The following is a 25,654-nucleotide window of genomic DNA, read 5'->3' as shown; positions in this document are numbered from 1 at the left end:
CCTTTTTATTGGCTGGCCTTTGACTCAGTGTGTAACTAACAGAGGTGTGGACTCGAGTCACATGACTTGGACTCGAGTCAGACTCGAGTCATTAATTTTATGACTTTAGACTTAACTTGAAAAAATGTTCTAAGACTTGTGACTTGACTTGGACTTTTACACCAATGACCTGGGACTTGAATTGGACTTGAACCGGTTTACTTGAAAAGACTTGATATTTCACCCCAAATATAAAATTTAACATGCATATTATATAGAGATTGAAAATGTGACGTCATTCACGGGTAGAACCGCAAAGGATTCTGGGAACTCGTGGCAAGTGGTACTAGCGCACGCAGGCTTTCAATTAAAATCAGTTATACAGCGATAAAAAGAAACACAAAAATGTCAAGAAGCTGTTGTATTATTAACTGCAATAGCCGGTCGCATGACAGCCACGGGAAGCCGACGGGTAAAGAGATCGGTTGTTATCGGATTACGTCGTTGAAGAGAAATTGTTCGAGCCATGTTTCCGAAGTAACAAAGACGACGGATGGCCTGGATTGCAGCCATTCAAAGACCAAATATAACGTCCCAGAACACTCCAGCTCACAGGTTAGTCTGCTCCAAGCATTTACACGAAGGTCAGTGTTTTTTAGTAGTTAATACGTCATTTTTCTTAACATAATTGGTGATATAGGTTACAAGCAAGTCTGGCGCTGAACAGAAATTGTCGCGCTATGCTCCTTTGTTTATTGTGCATAAATAGTGAATTGTCCTGACACAATATTGTGTTTCGCTTCTGTTATTATGGTACATTGACAAAAACATATACTTTTATTCACAGGATAAAACAGGTTTTTTGTATCACTAATTGCCCAGTATGATTACAGCATACAATATTATTGTCACTGCTACATTTCTGTGATGCTACCAGAAATTATTTCCACTACTAATTAATTACCGTTGAGCTCAAAGGTCCTATTAATAAACGGTTAAGGAATGTGTATTTATGACGACGATTTGTGAGACTGGTAAACTTATGATACGTACGATGGTCTTTCGTTCTACACGGTGCATTTCAAGGTCCTGCACCCATCCGTCGGTAAACTGTACCTGGGCTTGTTGCAGTGACCTGAAGTTACTAAACTTCATGAGTGTATGCACTCACTCCAAGAACCGTATGATTATAAATATGCATATAAATATGCTAAGATGAGATAGCTGACTTCATCTAACTAGCAAATGTTGTCCAGGCTACGTTGGTGATACAGTTTTTTTTAATGTGTATGATATTTTTGTCATGCGATTTTAAAGCCGGTCCTACAACCGCATCCAAGAATAACATGCAGCTTATCTCAGAACTGTCGGTGAAAACTATTCTTGGAGCTAGGTTTAATTGAGCTGCATTTTAAAGAGGTGCAATTTCACAATTTGTGTATATTTTCTAAGTTCACTATTTTGTATGTGTTGAGAAAAACACAGATTTAAAAATTACATGGTCTAATATTTACATTTAGCATAACTGCAACATTATTTTTTCGTTTTTTTTTTTTTTAAAGACTCGAAAGGACTTGAAATTCAAAGTTTCAGACTTGTGACTTGACTCGGACTTTTACACCAGTGACTTGAGACTCGACTCTGACTGGCCTGACATTACTTGAGACTTGACTTGAGACTTGAGGATAAAGACTTGAGACTTACTTGAGACTTGCAAAACAATGACTTGGTCCCACCTCTGGTAACTAACACTGTTATTTTACTGTTATGTATTTACTGTACTTTTTATATTTCTGCTGTACAGCCATGTGCTGTTTTTAAAGTGCTATATACATGAATTATGGTTTGGCATGTTTGCTGCATCTCTTTCAGACTCTTTGCATCCATTAAAGGTGGAGTTCACGTTTGTAAAGACACCACCTTCATTTCATTTCCTGTGGACTGTGAAGATTCAACACCTCGACTGGTGGAATTATCTTCAGTACTCTCAGCACTCATTACAAAAAAGTGATTTCAAACACCTCTGACAGCCAGATACCAGCAGGTGCTGCTCCACCTGCACACACCTGGTCTCCATCACTGAGAACCTGAACCGTAGGAAGCACCAGCTGAAGTCTGCGCTCTGTTATCACGACTTAAAGACTAAATAATGAACTTCAAGGTCATTCGGTCTGTTTTATTAGATTTTCAGGTTATTGTTGAATCAGTTAAAACTGTTCAGTGTGATAATCAAACAGCAGCAGATGAATCCGTCACTCAACCTGCTTCACCTGTGCAGCCTGCCGGTGTCAGACTTCCTGCTGGATGGAGGGGAGTCACAGAAGAGGAAACAGGAGGTCTGACACCTGATGTGACATCAGTCAGCTTTAATCAGAGATACATCAGTTAGCCGTTAGCTAAAAACATGAATCAGAGTCTGCTCTGGAATCAACGACATGCAGCCGAGGCTGAAAGTCCTGCCGATGTTTAACCTGTGAGCAAGGCTTCACCTGGGTCACGAGAAGGCATAAAGGATAACACCTAACAGTCTAAAGATGGCATCTCATTTCAAGCTCAAGGTCAGAGGCCATGTTTTTCTCACACGGACGGGTTAAATGTTTTTAGATAAACAAAGATCAGCAAAAAAAGAAGATTAGCGTAAGAATCAAGTTGTTTAACATGAAAAGGGTAAATGTCCCAAAACACTCAATACTACATCTCCCAGAATGCTACTGAGAGATTTGTTCAACCAGTCGGAAGCTCAGATCAACCCCTCGTCTCTGGTTGGTCGGATCCGCTGCTCTGTGTTGTGACTGGCCAGCTGGGTGTAGAGGCGGGACTTGAGGAATCGTGGGTAACTGTCCGTCTCCATCAGGTTGAAAATCTGCTCCTGCGCCAGTTGGAAGGAGGCGGAGCTAACGCCAAGGCGCAGGCTCTGATTGGTTGCCTCTCTGATGGCAGAGTCCACATTGACCTTGAAAAAAAGCAGCTGTGTCAAATGAGCAGGTGGACCAACATGTTTGATTACAAGTCTTTACTTTAATACAACGATCAATAAAGCTTTCGATTTTCCGAAAGCATAAAGTGCCATTACATCTATATGCAGATGACTGCCAGCTCTACTTACCTTTTAGTCATTCTGATAGTCTCCCAACTGGACCTCTGCTTGACTGCCTTACTGATGTCAAAGCATGGATGGCAAAAAACGTTTTAAATTTTAATGATCGGAAGACAGAAGCAATTTTCTTTGGCCCAAATCGTTCTTCTCATACTCTGGATGTTGATCTTGCAGCTTTGACTTCCCAACTAAAGAGTTCGATCACAAATCTCGGAGTTAAAATTGATTCTGCACTCACCTTTGATGACCATGTAAACGGGGTGGTAAAATCAGCATTTTATCACCTCAGACGTTTATCAAAGGTTAAGCCCTTTCTTTCCAAGCGTGACTTGGAAAGCGTTATTCATGCCTTTATTACCTCACGTTTAGATTATTGTAATTCTCTTTTAACAGGGGTTGGGCAGGGCACTTTGTCACGCTTGCAATTAGTGCAAAATGCTGCGGCACGATTTTTAACTGGTAGAAGAAAATTTGATCACATCACTCCGATTTTGGCCTCTTTACACTGGCTTCCAATTGAATTCAGGATCAGTTTTAAAGTCCTTTTATTGGCTTTTAAATCTCTAAATGGTCTGGCACCTGCTTATTTGTCTGACTTGTTGAAGCCCCACGTCCCCACTCGTTCCCTTCGGTCAGCTGAGCAGTTGCTGCTTTCGGTCCCAAAGTCACGGCTGAAACTTAGAGGAGACCGAGCGTTCTCTGTTGCAGCGCCGATGCTTTGGAATAACCTTCCTCTCCATATTAGACAGGCTGCATCAGTGCCAGTTTTTAAGTCTTTATTAAAAACCTATTTTTATTCCCTGGCTTTTAACTCTGTAGGTAACTGACATTTTTATTTTTTATTGTTTTTTAACTTTATTGCTATGTCTGGTTTTATTACTATGTGCATATTAGTATTGTACAGCACTTTGGTCTACCAGGTGTGTTTTTAAAGTGCTATATAAATAAATAAATGATGATGATGATGATGATGATGAAAGTAAACAACCTGATGGTTTCAGGTATGAATTTAACCGAGCCTCTGGACTGTAACGACATCATCGTTGGAGGAATGCTTCATCACCATATTAGGAAAAAAACAACCAAAAAACACACATCAATCGGAGCTCAGACACATGGTACCTGTCTCGATGCAGTCGTAGAAATAAAGTGGTCGTAGATTTTTGCAGCTCTGGCAGCCATCTTGTTGGAGGGACGTGTCTTTTTAAACCTCTCCACAGCCAACCAGAAGTCCAGGTTCTCTTCACTGAACTCTGACCTCAGGAAGTGACGGAACACCGTCAGACCATCTGACCAATTAGAAAAGAGAAGCACGCCATTAATCTGGTGCCAAAAGGTTTATTCTGTCCATCTGGACGTTTCAATGGGAGAAATATTTCATCATCATCATCATCATCATCATCAGGGGATGTCTTCAGTCTCAGCTGACTGCAGGTCTCAACCTTATAAACAGGACATTTGCAAGACCAAAGCTAGGAAGATCATGATGGACCATCCCAACAAAGGACTCTTCTCACTGTTGAGGTCTGGGAAGCGCTTCCGCTCCCTTAAGGCCAAAACAGAGAGAATGAGGAGGAGCTTCTTCCCCCAGGCTATTCGGCCCTGAACCAGGTGTAGGACTGGACTCTCCCACACATCACATCACCACACGCACTCTGGTTTTTCTTCATGCACACTTCCTATAATTTATAATCTCTTTCTGCTATTTGCACATTTTTACTGTAAATTTCTAAGTTAAATCTGTAAATTTTGTAATAACCTGTAAATTGTAAATACTGTAAAACCACTGTCATCTAATGGTCGGGCATTGCACAGCTACAAGCATTTCACCTCATGTCATACTGTGTATGGCTGTGTGTGTGACAAATACAAATTTGACATTTGCACAATGACTGAAAAAAGCAGCACTGAATGAACAATGGGCTGGGAGGTCAGCTTGTGATCATTAATATGCAAAGTGTCATGACTATTGATCAGAGACCACTGATCAATCACTGATCAGTGGTCTTTGATCAATAGTTGTTGGTTCGTCACTTGATGAGCGATGAAACGTTTCTCCCACTGAAACGTCCAGGTGAACACAATCAACCTCAATCTACTTACCTGGATGATTGAGCATGCATCAAGACATTAATCTAGTGGAGAGGCGTTTCTCATGCTGGCTCCTCCCCTTATTGGTTAAATTGGTTAAACACAAACAGGAAGTCTTACACTGATTGGACAGCAGGGACTCCAGACTCTCCGCCCACCTCAGCACCTCCTTTGCAGACGGTCTGGAAAACAAAACAAACGCATCTCAGGAAAACCTGCATTTCCTCTAACATCCACCAGAGGCTCTGAAGTCGAGCTTCATTCAGACTGTGATGTCACCTCCACACCACTGCTGTTAGGGCAGAAACACCGACATGCTTGGCCGTGATCACCTGGAGATTTTACTCTGATTAGTTATGACCTGTGATAATCTGCTGCCTTTCCTGACCTGCAGGTGAGTCTAGTTCGGGTTCAGGTCCGAGTTACCTGTTATTTTTCAGCGCTTTCTCCAAACTGCTTCCATGGACACCAGCGCCATTTTTCCACATTCGCAGAAACGCCAGGCGGCTTCGAACATCAGCTGCTCTGAGGAGACAACGAGGACCAATCAGAGCGAGAGGAAACAACACCAGACAAAACAACAGTGTGCTTGTTTACGTACAGAGTTTTCTTCTTCAGCTGTCGGTTTCTGGGTTCTCCAGCCTGAAAAACAAACAAAAACACTTTGTTAGAACCGAAGAACCCGAGCTGTACCGGTCTCTAACCCCAGGATCTTCCTCTGCACGTGTTCAAACCACTCCCACAGTAAATCTCCCTTTTACACTCGTCATTAACCTGGGCCTCAACCAATCAGCTTGTAGATTGTCTTATTAACGATTTGCACGTCTGATTTGACACCAGATGCCGTCCTGGTGCAGTCGCCCCGTTTGCCTGGGGCTAACTCTGACATGCAGCACAATGATCAACCTGCTGCTATGCGTTGTGTAGTCACATGACGCTGGTTCGCAGTTCTGTGGTCAAAGCCGGTTCTGGTCCCTACCTTGGTCCCGTTGAGCAGCATCAGCATTTGGTGCAGAGACCCCCCCTCTCCGGTCAGCTGCTTCCTCAGAGTGTGGGGGGAGGGGGCTCGGGAGGCGGGGCTCGAGTTGGGGCTGAGGTCAAAGTTCACAGGACGGGTGAGGCGGTGGATGGTGCTGTCGGACAGGAAGTGGGGCGATTGAGGTTCTCGCAGCAGAGAACCCTCGGAGAGCGAGCGACGTAGGACTGAAACAGGAGAAAATCCATCAAACTGGGAACGTTTCCACCTGCAGCGGCTCTAAACCAGCTTCATCCTGCTTACCTCACATCCTCCACTCCCCCAACTCAAGACTTTTGACTTTCTTTCAGAGCACTTGAACTCACCTGGTGGTCTGAAGATAAACTTCTCTTCCTCCTCGTCACGGTCACTCTCCTGGTTCATGTTGAAGTGGTGAGGGCTGAGCAGGAAGCCCCGCCCCCCGACACCACCCGCGTTCTCTGAAGTCTCTGAGGCACTCTCCCCCTCCCCCTGTTGCCGCTCCTCCACCTCCTCTTCCTCCCGTCTCCTCTTCCTCCTCTCCTCTTCCTCTTCTGCTCCTGCTCTCTCCTTCCAGATAGGACTCCTTAGAGTGGAGGAGGGACGGTGAGGTGAAGGGAGGAGCTGAGCTGAGGAGATGATGTTCCTGGAAGGTGGTGAGGAGGAGTAGGGAGAGAGAAGGGAGACGGGAGCAGGAGGAAGAGTGGAGGAGGAGAAGGGAGCACTGGGGGAGTAAGAAGATGGGGAGGGAGGTCTAAGGGAGTCACAGAGCGAAGAGTAAGGAGATGAAGGACAATAGAGGGGGTCAGACTGCCCGAGAGAGAGGAAGCCAAAGTCTGAGGGGAGGTCTGACAGCTGGGGGGAGGAGGAGGAGGAGGAGGAGAGGACTTAAATTGTGTGGGAAAAGCTTTGAGTATTTCATGTGTTTGGCGACCTCTGCTGGACACACGTGTGAACTGGCCCTCTTCCTGCTTTCTGTGACTACCTGGACAGGTGTTGTACCTGCTGGGTGTGTGTGGCCTCCGTGGTGACGAGCTGCAGCTGGATGTTATCGTGGAGACACAGGCTGACTCGGACCTTCTGCTCGATGCTGAACGCCTCCAGGCTGAAGAGGCGGCGGCGGCTCGGAGCGCTCTGCAGGAAGTACAGGTGGAGCGGCTCCGACAGAGCTGCCACACACACACACAGAGAAACGTCAAATGGAGAGTCCTCTTCACTGAATCATATCTGTTATTAATCTCTCTGTCTTCCACAGCATGTCTTTATCCTGTCTTCCTTCTCTCACCCCAACCGGTCGCAGCAGATGGCCCCGCCCCTCCCTGAGGTTTCTTCCTGTTAAAAGCAGGGTTGGGACTAACGCGTTATTAAGTAACGCGTTAGAGTAACTACGTTATTATTGTGGTAACGAGCACGGTAACTAGTTATTATGCCAAAACCGGGAACGCGTTACTCGTTACTGGGATTTAGATAAGCTCGTTATTCGTTACTTCGTGTGGAGGCTATCGCGGAGCTTCCACAGATTCAATAACATTAAGTGGTGGAGGCCAGCAGGTGGATGAAGGAAAAGGGAGGCAGGAGGAGAGACCCGAAGCGGCTGCTGGTCCGAGTGTCAGGTGAACTGAAGTTCAGGTAAGAAGTTATGACCTGCAGTCTGTCTGGGTCAGATATGAACCAGGTTTAGGTGGAGTTTATTTTCGTTGTGCTGAGTTTTTCGTACTGCGTGCTAGCTAGCATGACGGGGTTTCTATACAGCTGGGTGGTGCTATGTTACTGATGTTGAACTTTAATAATTAACCTTATGAACAAAATAGAGTTTCCAACCGTCCCGTAAAAAACGGAATCATCTTGTATTCAGAGAAAATATCTTATTGAGGTGAAAAGGAACAGTTTGTCCCGGACTTCAGCTACAATGAAAAAGTCACAAAGCTGGAGTTATTCTGTGTTTACGCTGCACAGCTGCCTCTTCTTCTCTCATTCTCCCCCCTCTCTCTCCTGTTTCTACTTCAATCATGAAACTGATCAATGATCAGCTGATCGGCTCTCTTGTTTGTTTATCGCCCACTTTGCGCCAGAAAGAGGAAACCAGCGGATGTTGCGCTAAACAACAGCAGCACGTTTAAGCTTGATCAGCTGTTGTTAGAATTTATTTAATATTAATTTCTAGTATCAGCTGATGTTTGCTGGAGCCACAGCTGTAAAGCTGCTGGTCAGGATGGTTTGGATATGTGGTGAGAGGGAAACATGAAGATGAAACCAGGAGATGTCCTTACTGAATCATCAGAGCTGTGATGGAGAAACAGGTTTACCTTTTAGGTGACATGAATGAGTTGAAGTTATGAACTGTTTCTGAGAGACAAATAACACCAGGATCCTTTTCTAAGCAGCTGACAGCTGGTAACTGTGCAGGGGCGGGTCTAGCAAAGTGTTGCCAGGGGGGCATGTAGGGCATTAACAGGGAGAGGGGGGCACAAAGAAATACTTTTCTTTCTTATTCTCATTTAAAATGTCTCACTTTTAATAAATAATTATCTGAATCTTACAACAAACGATTGATAGATTGATGCATATATACCATCAGAACAGTGCACATCACTGTCACAACAGTGTTTGTTTTCATTCAAAGGCTTTATGATTTTTCCTATAATGGCGGCCAGTCTCTAGTCAAAATGCCCGGGCCAATTTTTCTGTCCCAGTCCAGCCCTGTATGCAGCTCATCTGCAGTCTGCTGTTACCTACATCTTCCTATTCAGAAGCAGAATTTCCGAGTTCTGAGTGCAATCAAAGCACCACGACTGCAGTTTTTGTGTTGGATGTAAAAAGCAGGCTAGGATAGAATCAGGTGTGGGATTTCTCTCATGGAAATGCGCACATTATTTTTTCCTTTCTATTGGTGGCACAGTGCACTTGTGGCAAGTAAGCAAGCTAGAAGACTGGCTGGGTATCCAGTTACGGAAGCAACACATTAACAAGAGAATTCTGAGTAAAACCAAAGTTACTTTCCCTAGTAACTAGTTACTCTGAAAGTAACGAGTAACTTGAAGTAACTGAGTTACTTTTTGATAGAAGTAACTAGTAATGTAACTAAGTTACTAATTTAAAGTAACTTACCCAACACTGGTTAAAAGGGAGTTTTTCCTTCCCACTGTTGCCACAGTGCTTGCTCATGATTGTTGGGTTTTTCTCTGTATGTATTATTGTAGTGTCTACCTTACAATATAAAGCGCCTTCAGGCGACTGTTGTTGTGATTTGGTGCTGTATAAATAAAGTTAAATTGAACAGGTTATAGTGCTGTTGATACTTTACTTGGTCAATCAGCTGACAACGAACCAGGAAATGAAAATCAAATGTGGATTACAACAATGTGTTCTGACATTAAACAGAAACCTGCCAGCTGTAGGTTACAGAGAAAAACCGATGCTCAGAGATGACAGTGAACGCAGCATTACCCTCTCTGAGCTTCAATGTGTTCAGGAACACCGGACTCTGCAGGACGTTACAGCGTCCAGCTTCATCCTCTCTGGTAAGTAGCAGCAGGTCAGTGTAGATCAACACGGTCACCTGAAACACACACACACCACTGTCAGCACAATAAAATGTGTACTTGTAGTTCTTCTTCTCATCGACCTGTTTCTTCATTTGCACACAACACTGTGACCTTTGACCTAGGGCTGGGCGATATGACCCAAAATTCATATCTCGATATTTTTTTAAAGCCATAAAGTAAGAACAAAAAGAGAGTTCTTAGTCAAAGCTGTTTTATTAACATACAGCACAGATGTACATGAAAAAACTACTCAAACATAAATTATGAGCATTTATTAAATAATAATGCTCCATAAATAAAAGAAAACGATGTTGTTTTTGTGCATAACAAAGAGCTCACAATTGTGCAGTCAAAATGTAAACGAAAAGACGCTGAGCATAATAACAAAGATTTCACAATTCGTGACTGACAGCCTGGAGTTTGAAATCCGCTTCATAACCGTGTCTCTTAACAGGTGCCATTTATGGTCCTTATACACAAACAATACGGTAATATTATGTTGAAGCACAGTACGTATCACTCCGCGAGGCTCCTCCTCGGCAGCCGTAATGCTCCGACAATCCATCAAGCTGCTGCAGCTCCGTAGCAAAGTCGAACTAAAACATTTTTTAACAGATTGCTGAGCGCCGTGCTCCACAGAAAATTGGTTCGCGGTCATCAAGCACAACCAGAATTCATACATAAGGCGTGCAGTCGATTTTTGAGAAAATGAAAGGATTTCAGGCCGTGCATGGCGTTAGCGTGGTTAGCTCGTTAACATGTTGACGCCGTCCAGCCCCACGCACGGGGCGATCCGCAGTAACTCGTTAACGGAGATTAACAAATTTCCCACGTGTGGGACTAATAAAGGTTATCTTATCTTATTTGCCGTGTCCATCTTGTCGCTGCCTGCAGGTGAAGCGATGGGGGAGGAGGGGGAGTTGTGTTCAGTGAAGGAGAGGCGAGGCCGAGTAACGTTGCGTAGAGACAAAAGTGGACGAAAGAGAGGCAAACTTGTGGTTCCACAACTATAATTATAACGTAACATAGACTATATCGATATAAACGATATTGTCACATCTTATATCTCGTATAAAAATATATCGATATTTTTAAAAAACTCGATATATCGCACAGCCCTACTTTGACCCTGAGGTATGTCCTCAGAGTTCACAGACCATCACCGCCGTGTTCATTCTGCTCAGTAACAATGTTTAAATGCTTATAAACCATCTTCCTTTTCCTCATCATCAGGTCGTGTTTATGGACCGCCGGCTTCGCCACGCTCTTCCTGCACTAACACATGTAACTGAGAGTCGGAGGCAGAGCGACGTCTGACCTCCACCTTTACTGAAAGTATGAAACTAAAACACAGCAAATTCCCAGATGTGTGTAAATGGATGGGAGGAGGAAACTGATCCTGGTTCAGCTCTGAGGTCGGTGTGTCCTTCAGGATCAGGTTCAGTCTGCAGAACCAGACGTTTCTCAGAAACATCGATGGGAACACAACGACCAGCACTGCATTATCAGCCGTAAGGTTAGAATGGCTCCAGAAGCGCAGCCAGTGAGGATCGATAAGTGATATCCATAATGGAAGCTTAATCGCTAAATTCTTATCAATTCCCATCAGCAAACCCATCAGTCCTCAGCAAACAGGAGATGTCCTCCATTTGTCTCCTCAGATATCCGAGGACACACAGCCCAGAGAGTTTACCGCTAACAGCTCTTTGGGAAACACCTTGTTGGAGTAAAAATACTATTTTATGTCAAACTGTGTTATCTTTGCATTTTTCATCATTTCAGCTAAAGAAATGGAAACAGGGTGATTGTGTGACAGGCTGTGGGTAACAGGTTTAAACCTTTGGAGACCTGAGAACTGAAACTCCAAGCACGACATCCCAGTGCACCTCAGCCTCAGCCTCCCAAACACAAACTCACCGTGTCCACTGTCAAGTCAGCTTTATTTGTATAGCATGTTTAAAGACATCAAGTGTCGGCCAAAGTGCTGAACAGAGGGACAATCTAATCAAATACAAGAAAGAATGAAGATGAATGAGGTAAATTATTTATCTCGTGATTAAACATCCACATACAGACACACTTGTCTATACATGTGTATATATATAAGAGGGAGGGAAGACTGTTGCAGAGTCTCAGAGCGGCGGTGGAGAAAGCCTTCATCACCTATGGATTTTAACTGGGAGTGTGGGACCAGTAAAAGCATCTTACTGGAGGAACGCAGAGTTCGAGTGGGTAGGGGTGCAGGCTACTCGATCAATAGTGTGTCAGCCGCCCCAGGACCGCCTCTAAAGGTGTCTGTTTAGTTAGAGTTCCAGGACTGTTGGTGGTACTCAGGGCTGCATACGTGCAGTATATTTACAGGCAGTGTTGGGAAGGTTACTTTTAAAATGTATTCCATTACAGATTACAGATTACATGCCCTAAAATGTATTCTGTAACGTATTCCGAATACGTTACTCAATGAGAGTAACGTATTCGGAATACTTTGGATTACTTAAGATATTATCACGCTGTTTACAACTACGTGAATGTGATTTATTACTATTACTGAAGGGACTAATACGGGTTCGTGTCGGGCTGGTAGCTGAAAACGAGCTTTACTTTGTTGTCTGGATCAACTCTGCTTGCCAGAGACAGAGAGAGGCGTTGAAAGGCTGCTCCAACGGAGCTTATTGTTTCAGAGGAAACACGAACACAGCGTACAGTCGAGTCTTAACAGCTTACTTACAGCTGGGCTCATCAGGCTCTCTGTTTGGCTGCAGTGGTTATTATTATATTTACATGCTTCCAGCTCCCGTTTCTGCTCGGTGACAGCTCGTACTTTTCCTTTTTCTCCCTCCTCGCTCACAGACACATAACGGGTACAGCAGTCCATTCTCCCTGCAGCACGGACTACACTGCTCATCAGGCTGCATTCTGCCTGTTAGCTTAGCACAACAACAACAAAAAGGCGCTCTCTCACCCAGGAAACACGCAGAGAGAGAGCTTCACCCTGTAACCATGGCAACCGTAACGCTGCCGCCTGGAACAACAGAACGTAGCTGTCAAACAAACCCAAACAGTCCTGACCCGCCACAACATGAAACAGGGAAGTACCGCCGTGTAATCCATTTATTTCAACAAAGTAACTGTATTCTGAATACCACCTTTTTAAACGGTAACTGTAACGGAATACAGTTACTCATATTTTGTATTTTAAATACGTAACGGCGGCACATGTATTCCGTTACTCCCCAACACTGTTTACAGGGGTGTTACCTTTGCAGGCAGCAGGTCGGCTTGGTGCAGGATCATCTCTTCAGACATCAGCAGCGCTCTGTCTGGACTGCAGAGATCGAGAGGCTGAAACAACAACAACACACATGTAAACAAAAGCACACCACACAAACACAAACACCGTTTTGCTCCTCTGTAGCTGACGGTTGCCCACTGTCAGTCGCCCTCCTCATTACTGTTATTTACCTTTGTTTATGCAAGTAATCCCCATGGAGACTCAATGTCCCGTTACAGGACAGACCTGTTCTCCTTATTTCAGACCATTTCAATTAAGTTCCCCGGCCCTCTCTGCCACACTTTATTCTGCCTTTCATACTGTCGTCACCGCATCTCCTCCTGTTTCTAAACATTCCTGAATTCAGCTTGGATCAAGTAAGGGGGTCCTGTATGCACGGGAGGACAGGTCCATCTGGGCCATGCTGTGTGAGAGAGGTTTTCTCTTCATCATTGTAGAGTCTCCATAAAGAGATCTGTAATGACTGTTATAATGAACAAAATAAAATAAAAAAAAGGCTGTAACTCTGTTCTGGGTTAGAGCTTAATGGGGCGGATAAAGATCAGAATCAGAAGGGGTTTTATTGCCAAATGTTGAGCAGGTTTACAACATTAGGAAATTGCTGCGGTACTTAGTGCAAACATACTGTCAGACAACACTTAAATAAACATAAAAAAATAAAAATAAAAGTGCTAAGTAGATAGATAGATAGATAGATAGATAGATAGATAGATAGATAGATGCTCTAAGAGTTTCTGGGTTTGTTCAGGACCCTGGAGCTCTGGGCACTGGATTTGTTTTGGTTCAGTTTAAAGACTCCGGACCTGGATTGGTTCTGACCTGGACGAAAATAGGGAAGATGACGGTTTTGGGCGCCATGGTGACGTAGGTTCCATATCCTGAGCAGGGCACATGTGACTGAACGATGGTGCAATTCTGGTAGTTGCCATAGTTTCTGGGCGGGGCCGAAGATGTGGAGGAAAGAGGTGGAGGCAGGGTGGAGATTTGCCTGGTAAAAGGTCTCTGTAACGACCCCAAACACGAGTCGTGGAGGACGTTCGGACCTCTGGGGCGAGTCTGGTACAGATGTCCTGGATAACCACAAATGACACGATTAAATAATCATAATATTTACGAGCACTTTGCATATGGATGAATAATATTCAGAGTGGAAGTCGTACCGATCGACCCAGTCCTGTCGTGATAAACTGGTTGCAGCAGCTGGAGAGGAAGAGAACATTTATTTGGAAACTGTTGATTTCAGCATCGTTCTGATGGTGCACGAACATCAGCAAACCAAACTACAAAATGATGTGCAGGTAAATATATGAATGCAAACAAAGACATAAAGAGAGCTTTACAGAATAATGATGGTTTCGATGTGGCGTTTACTCAGTCCCAAAGGTCAAAGTGTTTCACCTGAAACTGTCAAACTGACTAAAATATGCTCTTTTAACACAAATATCTGAGTTTAGCGAGACTCTCTAACTGGAATGATGACTGTACAGCGTCAGGGTATTTCCCATAAAAACAGCAACTTACTGTATTTACAATGTTTTTCATGAAACAGCAGCTTTTCAGATTACGACTTGTTTTTTCTTCTTCTTTGGGGTTTTCCTTTCTTTGGTGAATCGATTAAACTCACTGCGTGTTCAAACCATCTGACATTTTTAGACATTGTCTTCTTCGTGCTTCACACTCAGACCGTTTTACGTTGGCCTGTCAGGTTGTCACGGGGCTGTCGGTCCCGGTCACAGATTCAACGGCTGCAGTAAGTCGATGTTCTAAACTTCAGTTCTGATTATTCTGACGTCTCTGCACAGGACCCTCAGTGCTGGAACCAAACACTGACAAACTGTGTTCTACTCCTTCTGAATACAGGCCCCGCCTCCTGACACTCACCTGCCCTTCTGTGCTGACAGGTGACAGGATGATGTAATTGTCTCCATTTGATGATGTCACACGTGTGCCCTTCAGGGTGGTGGTGTGAGGTGTGTACATCTCCTGGTCTTCCTCCTCTTCCTCTTCCTCCCTGTCCTCCTTTCTATCCCTCCATAGAGAACCTAGAGCTCCCAAACTGGCCCGGACCCCTGACCCCTGACCCCATTTGCGGTCTTGTTTGCTTTGGGTGGGGTTAGACAGCAACTTCCTGCCTGTCGTCTAGGAGACAGAGGAACATTAGCTTAGTGTAAGATCAGTTAATAAGCGCTCATTTGTCTGGCGAGCTGTTGTGAGGTCAATGATACAGAAAAGGAGAAGCACAGTGAAGTAAACATGAGAGCAGACATCAGAGACACAACCTGAAAACACAGAGTTTATATCAACCCATGTTCTTCTGATGTTCAGCTGTGAGCTTAACTAGCATGTAATGTTCAGCACTTGTTTTCTTGGATTGTCAGGTGATGTGTTGCTATGAATTATGGGATGGCATCATCTCCTCTTCTTTTACAAATGGTGCTACAGTGTCTCCTTGGCTAAAGGAAGGAATAAAGGAAGCACTGAAGCTCCCACACGGTGTCTTCCAGCCCTCACTGGTGGTTGTGCCAGAGGTTTCTTCCTGTCAGAAGGGAGTTTTTCCTTCCTGTTACCAAGTGCTAGCTTTAGCAGGTCTGACTGTCGGGGTATTATCGTAGGTCTTACGCTATAAACCTCGAGCTGATTTGGTGTTGTATAAGTAAAACTAAAATGAGCTGAATGAGAGCTCCTTTGATTATCTGCAGCTGTGATTATGACCACAGGTGCAGTTCAAATGGTCCTCACGCATGAAACTCACCGCGCTGTGTGTGTGTGGGCGGAGCATAGCGTCACATGCTGACCGGACCTCAGGTAAACTTCTCCACACCACCAACACAATCTGAGACTGACAGCTCCTGAGGAGACGCGCCACTGTTAGTATTCACAAAAGGCCAGATGTGCCCTGTGATTTACCTGAACAGGTGGGGTCACTCTGACAGGGGGCAGGGTTACCTGATGGCATGGGCAAGGTCGACGCACTTCCAGGTCTCTACAGGAAGCCCATTGAGCTGCAGGACCGAGTCTCCCTGACGGAGTCCAGATTGATGAGCCGGACCGCCTATGAGCAGTGAGGACAGCCAGGTGTTTATTACCTGTGAGTGAACGGGATGTCGTACAGCGGTCGTGGAATTGTCTTTCTCACCTGGATCTACCGCCTGCACTCTGACCGGGCAGTCAGAGCAGATGGTGAAACCGAATCCATCTTTTCCTCGAGCGATGCTCACCTGCAGGACAGTCAGAACACACCTGAAGTCAGTTTAAAACTCCACCTTCTCAGCGAGGCGTAGCAGGTCTGCTTTCCTGTCACAGAGCCCAGATTAAGTCTGGAGGAACTCCTTTTGTTCTCCACACATCTGAGCAAACTCTGACGATGTTTCACCTGAAGGTGAGACCCTACAGGTGACAACACTTTGGTGCACTGGTCAGTTTAGAGATTTGGGGTCATTTGGAAAAGCCAACCACCGAAGGATTTTTCTCTTTATGAGAGATCAGCAGGGAGCTTTGGTGATGATACGCAGGGTTAGGGTTACTCCTTTCCAGGAGATTTTATTTTCCAATAAAAGCAGTTGAAATCTTACAGCCCGCCTCTTTGAAGGCTGATTTCTTAAAATGACACGTTTATTCTCAGAGAGCCGCTGAGGAGTCGATTATGGAGCCTTCTGTTGGTTTCAGTATTTTGGATCAAATTATCACCTTGCTGTTCTAAAACGTTTGTTCGGTCGTGTCATGTAAACATAAACTGTGAGGGTAAATGAGCCTGCAGTGAACCTGTTCGTTTGACTCATGTATGCTGTCCTGTGCTGAGTTACCGGCGTGGTCACTCTGTTATTGATGACTCATCACCTTAAAGTTTCTTCTCAGGATGACTGAGAAGCTGTCGTGTAGGACAGAAGGCTGCTGTCAGGTCAGGTTTGTTCCTGCTGTGATGCTCTCAGCCTGCAGGGCGCACCGTGTGTTACTCCACGGCCCTGTTGACCGAGGCCCATTGGGCCATGTTTGGTGGGGGTCTCCAAGTGGTTTCCATGGCTGTGTAAACAGAGACGGCGCAAGGAAAGGTCGCCTCGTCCTGAGAGTTTCCTCGCCACAATAGAAGTTTAATGTCCCCGACTTCAGACTGACAGGCTGATATTAAAACTGCTGCAGGGGAACCAAGAACAGCGTCGGGGTGAAGGTATGCAAACAGCATTTGTCTGCAGGTTCAGTCCTGCTCTCACGATCCCGCTCCTGCGCCATCTTCCTGCCTCTGCAGAGCTTTCAGGCCAAACAGGAAGTGGAATGACCAGGAATAGGAAGCTGAGCGTGCCTTTAACACAGCTTTGCATTTGTCTAAATCAACAATTTCCCCCGGCCTCCTCAGGCTGAGCCAAGTGGGAAAAGGAGATCAGAGGAGGTTAGAGAAGCTGTTTGAACATTTAAATACCAAATAATCATTTAGATTCATGCTCTGAGGCAGTGAAGCGGCCTTTTTAGACGTCCCACTGCTGTGGCGCTCTCGAATCAACAGAAGCGCACGTCAATCTGGTTTGAACTCGTGACAAAGAACCGAGAAACCTTCAAACTGTGAAAGGTGGACCTCAGGAGAGGGATTGTTTTCTGACTTCTAATTGGCTGAGGATGCAGGGCCGGTGCTCAGAGCTGTCCTGAGAAATCGTGGGACGGAGTTAAACCCCAACACGTTGGACCTCCCTTACCTGTCCACTGAAGGATTTGTAAACTGGAGCCAGTCAGACCATTTCTTTAATTACAACTCAGGACCAGGATGAGGATGGTGTCAAAGGTCAACTGTCTCACCTGATCTGTGCGGCTCTGGTTCTCAATGATATTTTCCATATGTGGGCCGAGGACAGGCAAACAGTAAAAGTGTCGGTCGGGGAATCGTCTCTTTGTCTGTTTGTTCACAGTCTTCACTTTTTAGGTGCACGGAAAGCCAGCATTCACAGACCCACCACGACTTTGCACACATCACACAGAACTCCTGTTCCACGTGCACCTGCTCCCAGTCACGGGGGAGCTGCCATGCACGCCCCTGAACCCTCTGCTCCACCCCTCCCGTGCAGCTGAGTCCCGAACCACACCATCACACTTTGTCTCCAACATTATAGTAACAGCTCTGCTCCGTATTAGCCGACTGACTTATTCTGCTCTCAACGAGCTGAAACTGAACCGAGATAAAATTCTGTTTTGTCTAAGTTATTCTCTGGGGTCAGAGGTCACAAAAATAAAGGAATTGCTAGTAAAGTTAGTAACTAGCACAAAGAATTTGAGTCTGGGCTCATCGTTTCAGTTTATACTTTAGTGGTTCTGCTCTGCTTGTTCTCTGATGTCATCTGATGCTTTTGGACCAAACCGTCTGAGGTCCAGCTCTCCATCACTGGTAGCTCCGCCCTCCGCCCTGCTCTAACAGAACGAACTTCCTGTTTCATTCAGTAAGACCCGAAACCAGCACGTGAGACGCTCCGGTTACACAGCACACACACAACACAGGACACTGTGGAGCTTTTCCCAGGAACATGACACACATCCAGGCGTGACATCAAACTGCACAGCCAATCAGGAAAGCAGTTTGCTTTCTGCCATTTTTGTGGCGAACTGAGCTTCCTGCGATTGGCGGTATTGAATACCGATTATCTGTCACACTCTTTTAAACAGACAGAAACAAAGAAAACTGTGCTGACCTGGATCCAAGAACCTGAAACAGCTTTTAGTCTCAGAGCTGCTGTGATGCATGAAACGTCCCAGTCAACATCATCAATAAGCACAGAGGTCAAGACTGATCGATGGAATCAATAATCATAGCTTTAGACCTGAGGCAGGTTCTGTCCGATGCAGATGCGACACAGACGGTGGATGGTGTGCATGGCAGCAGGTCAGAGTTCGAATCCTGTGGATCCACCAAGTGGTCCTCAGCAGAGCTGAACCAAACCAGGATGAAGATCCAGACCAGGTCCGAGTCCAGCGTGCCGATCGAGGTAAACCCGTGTGAGCGCGTAGCAGAGGCTCAGAGGTGAACTGGATGTATGTGTGTGGGAACCAGCACACAGAATAATAGCAGGAAACTCACACACTCAGGCACACAAAAACAGTGGATGTGTCCCTGTGATAACACGCACACACTTCCTGAGCACACACACTCGGGCTGACGTGTGTTTGTGAGGGCTTTGACTCATCGTCCCACTCCTTTTTCAGGCAAGTTTTGTTTTTTGTTTTGTGTATTTTATGTTCAATATAGGTATTTGTTGTGCCTGAAAATGAATAAATAAATGAATGAATGAATTAGCAATCTTCTTAAAACATAATCCACCTAATCCCACCCTCGTTATTTTCCTTCCCTCCCTCCTCCCCAAACCATAAAAATTAAAACATACCGGGGCGATCGTGGCTCAAGAGTTGGGAGTTCGTCTTGTAATCGGAAGGTTGCCGGTTCGAGCCCCGGCTCGGACAGTCTCGGTCGTTGTGTCCTTGGGCGAGACACTTCACCCGTTGCCTACTGGTGGTGGTCAGAGGGCCCGGTGGCGCCAGTGTCCGGCAGCCTCGCCTCTGTCAGTGCGCCCCAGGGTGGCTGTGGCTACAACGTAGCTGCCATCACCAGTGTGTGAATGTGTGTGTGGATGGGTGGATGACAGGTTGTGTAAAGCGCTTTGGGGTCCTTAGGGACTAGAAATGCGCTATACAAATACAGGCCATTTACCATTAATGTTTTCCCAAGCTCCTGAATCTGAATGCGAGTCCTCTGAAATCTGCCTGAAACACCCACAAACACCTGAGAGCTGGAGCTCTGGTTGCTCTGCACAGGAACAGAGGACACACTGTGTTGGACCTCATGTTTCGGATGTTTCTGAGGCTGGGGTCAGAGAGCAGCTTGTGACGGTTACAGAAGCAGCTTCACTCCATAATTCATCACATGAATGTTTGATGAGCCTCTCAGAAAAACAGTAAAACACGAGGAGCCTGCGAGCAATCGGAGCAAACAGGACCACGATGCTCAGAATAACCTCCATCAGCATTATTCATCCTCTCTGAGCAGGACGCGCTCCATCAGCAGCTGGTTACACTGTAAGTAACGCTTCACCCACCGGTTAGTGAAGTCACATCTGAAGACCCAACAGAGACATGTCAGGTCTTCTTTCAGGAAGTGACCATATTTGGACAAGAGGGCAGAGTGCTTTGTTATCAGCTAATCCTAACTGTACTAGACTGTGGAGAGCATCTTACTGTTAATTAGTATCGAAATCCTTGAATTTCATTCACCAAAACTGAAGCTCCGCCTTCTTGGGGCGCTCAGTACAGTGACAGCAGCCATATTATCGGTCACATGATGTCATTAAAAAGCATGATGCATAAAGTTAAATGATTAAAACTAATAAAACTAATAAAAAGTTTTTCATTTGATTCAGATTTATATGATGATTATGGAGAAAAAGTAGAATTGGGCTGAAAGGTCTGTTGCTTTATTACGTATTCAGGTTGTGTATCATGTTTTTGAAAAGTAACTATGTAACTAAGTAACTAATTAGTTTTGAAAATAAGTAACTAATTAGTTACTAATTACTTTTCTCAAGTAACTTGACCAACACTGATTGGGACTAGTGCTGCTTCTGCTGGACGGTAGAGGAACTGCAATCTTCACACACTGTCGATCAGATAAACCAAACTAAAGTTACAGTTACTCTCTGGTGACCAACCAACTTCTTAGTTGTCTGTTGCGTTACGTTCAGGAACAGAAGGAGATATGGTCGCTGTGAACATCGCACCTCCACCTCCTCCTGGTGCATGTTTAACGGCGTGTGTGCGTGTACGCTGACTCACCTCCATTCGCTGCATAGCGCTGCCGTCTCGGCCAGCGTACTGCTGGCTGGTGTTGGTGTACAGTGTGGAGGCGTGGCTGCTGTAGCTGGTGACCTCAGAGTGGAGGCTGGAGATCAGGTCTTTTGGCCCGCTGGTGCTGGTGGCACTGGTGGAGGTGGACTTTGTCAGGCTGGCCGTGGACGCACCGGTGGAGGAAGCCGCATCAACGATGTGGTTCAGGTCAGAATCAGGGGTGGAGTCCGGAGTCCTCCGAAGGTCTGCTGCAAGCAGATAACCACCATCATCATCATCATCACCTGCTGCATCATCCCACGACCACGCCGCATTCTTCCAGAACATCTCGGCTGTCCTCGGAGCAGACTGAGCACACCCAGGACACCAGCAGAGACCCAGGTATGCTACAGGTAAAGGGGTATGCCCGGGCTCACAGAGCTGCTGCCACACTGTAGGATTTGACCTCGAGACCAACAAAACGTATCATGTGACACAGAACGGGGCTGAACAACAAACAGCTGCTGCAGGCAGACCGAAGCTGCTTCTTCTGTGGTCCCGCGCTCGCTCTGTGCAGCCCGGCGAACCACAGTCAGCCCTCAGTATGATGTCAGAGAGAGAGAGAGAGAGGGACATGAGCACAGAGGTATTGTGAGGGTCACATGGTTAGTGGGCTGCTTGTCATTACCATGGTAACCATGTGGACCCCTGGGGATGAGTGAGAGAGCAGGAGTCACTTTTAATCTATATCAGCCCCCTACCCCCCAGCCTCTATAAATAGACGAATGTATGGATCCACACACGGGCAAGCAGCTGCTTACGGCGCCGTCACCACGAAGCCCGACTTTTAGGATTCAAGCGTTCCTTCTTGATAAAGCAGTTGGTGCTGGATCAGGTGGCCCTGCACCCTCCCTTAGCTACGCCTGGTGGAGCGTAGCTGACAGTCTTCACTGACTCTGTGTCATTGTTGGATCGACCTCACAGCAGAAAGCGCCCTGAGGCGATGGCTGCTGTGATTTGGCGCTGCATAAATAAAACTAAAGCATAACGGTAGATGAAGACTTCACGCTGCCACAATCGCCAAACATCAAACACGCAGATCAGACTTTAACAGCAGACCGGCCACAGTTGAGCTGACCTTTGACCTCTCCAATCAGGCAGGCCATCACACCTTTCCTGTTGGAGTATTATTTCCTCTCCAGGTGCTTCATGGATCACTCAGTCTCCAAATCTCGACTGAAACTAAGGCTACGTTGACACTGCAGGTGAAAGCACATCAAATCCGACTTTTCTGACCCTCTGCAACTCATATCCGATCATGGTGTGACGGTGTGAACGGCACAAATCCAATATTTACAAATCCGACCTGGGTCACTTCCATATGTGGTCCTGAATCCGATACATATCTGATGTTTTAGAAAGCGACTGCTGTTTGATGGTCATGTCGCATTAAATCCGTCTTTTACGTCCCTGACACAAGACAGACGCCGATTATCAGCGCCGGAGAAGACATCGCGAACGCTTCCTGTCCGTCCAGTACAACTGCTGGGAAGACAGTGTTGGAGAAACGTGAACATTTCATTTGTTCTGTATAATCTGCAGATTCTGACAGAAATCTGCAGCTAGAAGCTCCGCTCCTCTAAAACAGCAACAAGGATCATTATTAGGCCAAATGTAGATAACACAGTAACTTTATAACTTAAAGGAAAACTGGGAAACGTAAAGTCAGAAACAGTCAAACACTGTTTGCTCTGGGTCTAAACGTCGTGTGTGACGTCTTCTTTTGTGGCCGCTTTGAGCGTTCACACTAGATGTTGTTTTTTTAGTGCTATATAAATAAATTATGGGATTCACAACACCTGTCAGCTGACTTACCTGTAACAGAATGACATCATCAGACAGGTCACTGTGAAGCTCCTCCACTGACTTTCGGAAAGTTGCTTCACAATCACCGGGGTCACATGACCACGGAGGAGCCAATCCTTACCTCTGATGTCCACACACGCCTCTTCAGAGCTTCTTGTTGGTTTGCTTCTGTGTGATGTCACTCTCAGGTGTTTGCTCCACCCATACTCCTCCGCCAAGAGGTAGAACCAACCATTGAGGGGCTGTCATTCCAGAGGAGGCGGAGCCAGCAGGTTACAAAGTGTATAAACAGTCAGTGCGAGATTCTCTGCTGCGATTACTTTAACTCACCTCACAGGATGAGACGAGAGAGCCAATCCTGAAGCTCATACAGCCAATCAGCTGACTGCGCCTGAGGAGATGGACACACCTGATGAGTAAGACAAAGCACCGCCTTCAGGCCAGATAGTCTGCATAACCTTAGATAATTCAGGCCGTGAACTTTAATTGGAATGTTTAAAGTAAAACATTTGATTTCCTGTTTTCAAGAGCTCGGCGGCAGAAGAAGGTCACAGGGACGAGGATCCTTTGGCTGGTTTGTGTCCTCGCTGTCCAGGTTCAAGTGAAGCTTCTGGTTTGAAACCCTGTGACGCTGAATAACCGAGCTCAGGATGGTCGGCATGTTCTCGCCAAACACACTGAGCGTGCCCATCAGCGCTCTGTGTTTGCATGCTTCAGAGCCTCAGCTTTCTCAGTCAGTCATACAGATTTCATCTCTGTGGTGTTCTGCATGTACTAGAGCTGTTTCTTATATTTTGTATTATTTAAGTTCAGTCGGTTCTTGTTCTGATCGTCTTGGAGCGACCGCATCATTCTGGATCAGAGGACGGAGCAGCTCGGCCTGTTTCTGGAAGCTTTCTGAACCTCCTGCGTTTGTGGTTCTTCTCTTCATGCTCAGGTAATGAGGTGTCTTCCTCCTGGAGATTCTTCTTCTCTGGCTGGATGTTGTGACCATGGAAAGGAAAGACCCACACCTGTGCAGGTACCTGCAGCCTTGAAGCTGAACTCTTCCTCCAGTCTGGATGTTGAAACCTCAAATTCAAGCTGAGTCTGAACTTTTCATCATGTGACCTCAAAGTGTTTAAAAAAGTGTACCACGTGAGCCCCACTGCCACCATCAGGCCAGAGTGTGAACTGCAACATGTGTGGATGTCCAGCCTGAAGAGAACTGCAATCATCAGCAGCTCAACAGGTGAGAGTCAGAGTGATGTCATCACTCACCTGTTGTCAGCAGGTCGTCTGAACACTGAAACCAGCAACCTGCTCGGCATGAACTCTCCTCTGATCCACCTGAGACACACACACACACACACTGTAAACACAATGGAAATGCAAACAGTGTAAACCACATGTGTCCAACCTGAGGCACGCGGCTTGAATCAGGTGCATCACTCATTTAAGCCGGCCCTCCACAGGAAGAAGAAACAGGGTGTGCAATTCTGATACACGCTACAGTGCCCATGCAGCTTGGGGTCAGAGGTCAGCGATGCACTTCAGTGTGAGTCCAGACTTCAGTCCGAAACGTTTGAATCGACTTTAAGCAACAAAGGAACAGGTAAGCGATGAAGAGCAGCCGGAGGACATGCTCTCTGTCTGCACTTTGAACTCTGCTCACTCACGGACGCAAACATCCAAACGCGAGGAGATGAAAGCACGTCTGACCGTCTCCTCATCTCCCTCAGAAAAACTAAGCTCGAGCCTGCAAAGCTGCCATGTACAGACCCTCGACTGCCACGGCTGTCCTCAGGAGCACAGCCACATTCTGCTGTCTCAATGGTGGTGCTGATGGAGGTGGGTGGAGGGTGTTTTAGAACTGGCTGCTTGGTTAGTAGTTATATTTTCCTTCATTCAGGAGTGCAGACAAGTGTTGATGCTGTATGTGATTCCACTTAATCCATGATAACCACAATGTAGTATCCATGCATGTGCAGACGATGCACATGTGCACCAGGCTCAATGTCGCCCCCTCTCAGACGCAACACGTAAATGCATCTGGCAGTGCTGACATGTTGGGAGCCTCAGGTGGGTGAGCACAGCGCTGTGCATGATTATTAGGTACTGACACCTGTGCGCCACCATGAGGAGTATATTGTGTAAACTAGGATCGGCAGTGTCACATGATCTGCACTGACGCTCAGCACCGGTGCCCCCCAGGGATGTGTGTGCAGGCCACGGCTGTGCAGCCCCACCCAGCTCCAACAGCATCATCATCAGTTGTCAGGACAAGAACCTGCTGCTCAACATCAGCAACACCAAGGAGCTCGTGGGGCGGAGGCATTTACATCGAGGGGAATACAAGTGGAGAGAGTCGGATGCTTCGGGCTCCTGGGCATCACATCAGTGAGGACCAGCAGCTATGACGCTCTGTGACCAGCACAGCGCATCAGCAGGTCTGAGCTGCCAGCCATCCAGGACATCTACAGGAGGACGGCCCAGAGGATCTTCTCTGGTCCCAGCCACCACAGCCTCACGCTCTTCATGAGGAGCGTCCACACCCACAGCAGCAGGGACAGTTTCTACCCACAAGCCATCAGGACATTGAGCTGCTGGAATATTGGACAGTTTATATTACACACTGCACATGTATGTGGCACTACCTCTGCACTACAGTTGCTACAGTATTTTTAATATCTGTATTCATTGATTTTACTCTTTTTTATTAAGAATTTCATTGGATGGTTGCAGCTGTGAAGAGCTAAAACTATTATATTGGAGCGCTGACTGTACGGGGGCGAGGCTCGCGAGCTGTGAGCCAGCCTGCCTGACAGCTCATGCTCTGGTGCAGGTAACGGTGATGTTCGTACAGCTGAAGCTGCTGGCTGCGGGAAGCCTTCTTTGAAACCTCCACACTGGATCAGACTGTAGGTAAGAACTCAGGACAGGAAATGGCGTGATCCAGGATCTTTCAGTGAAAGTTCATTTCCAGTCTGACCCCAGACTGGAACTCCTGCAGCAAACTC

General features: G+C 46.2%; 1 protein-coding gene across 4 annotated transcripts in view; it reads right to left on the bottom strand.

Moving 5' to 3' along the window:
- Positions 1-2,617: 2,617 nt before the first annotated feature.
- LOC147318261 (regulator of G protein signaling 3-like) overlaps positions 2,618-25,654 on the bottom strand; it is a 29,696-nt gene continuing 6,659 nt past the window's right edge. For 2 of the 4 annotated variants that reach the window (XM_086257936.1, XM_086257939.1), the window contains exons 8-27: positions 23,916-23,984; positions 22,986-23,064; positions 22,777-22,897; positions 20,799-21,058; positions 16,135-16,216; positions 15,945-16,050; positions 15,751-15,847; positions 14,880-15,137; positions 14,159-14,198; positions 13,818-14,068; positions 12,965-13,048; positions 9,609-9,720; positions 7,164-7,330; positions 6,509-7,016; positions 6,147-6,370; positions 5,769-5,809; positions 5,594-5,692; positions 5,288-5,349; positions 4,199-4,365; positions 2,618-2,932 (exon numbers count right to left, since the gene is read on the bottom strand). In XM_086257936.1, coding sequence (XP_086114062.1) covers positions 2,720-2,932; positions 4,199-4,365; positions 5,288-5,349; positions 5,594-5,692; positions 5,769-5,809; positions 6,147-6,370; positions 6,509-7,016; positions 7,164-7,330; positions 9,609-9,720; positions 12,965-13,048; positions 13,818-14,068; positions 14,159-14,198; positions 14,880-15,137; positions 15,751-15,847; positions 15,945-16,050; positions 16,135-16,216; positions 20,799-21,058; positions 22,777-22,897; positions 22,986-23,064; positions 23,916-23,984 — 3,040 coding nt within the window. In that variant the 3' untranslated portion in view covers positions 2,618-2,719. The remainder of the gene's footprint in view (positions 2,933-4,198; positions 4,366-5,287; positions 5,350-5,593; positions 5,693-5,768; positions 5,810-6,146; positions 6,371-6,508; positions 7,017-7,163; positions 7,331-9,608; positions 9,721-12,964; positions 13,049-13,817; positions 14,069-14,158; positions 14,199-14,879; positions 15,138-15,750; positions 15,848-15,944; positions 16,051-16,134; positions 16,217-20,798; positions 21,059-22,776; positions 22,898-22,985; positions 23,065-23,915; positions 23,985-25,654) is intronic. The other 2 variants (XM_086257937.1, XM_086257938.1) reach the window with 2 other exon arrangements.

This window comes from Aulonocara sp. 'chitande type north' Nkhata Bay, linkage group LG12, assembly GCF_057382095.1.
Source record: "Aulonocara sp. 'chitande type north' Nkhata Bay isolate Kocher_YH1m ecotype deep benthic linkage group LG12, A_spYH_male_GT1.1, whole genome shotgun sequence".
Classification (NCBI taxonomy): Eukaryota; Metazoa; Chordata; class Actinopteri; order Cichliformes; family Cichlidae; genus Aulonocara; species Aulonocara sp. 'chitande type north' Nkhata Bay.
The sequence above is the reverse complement of the archived record's forward strand: the minus strand, read 5'-3'. Positions and strand labels throughout refer to the sequence as shown.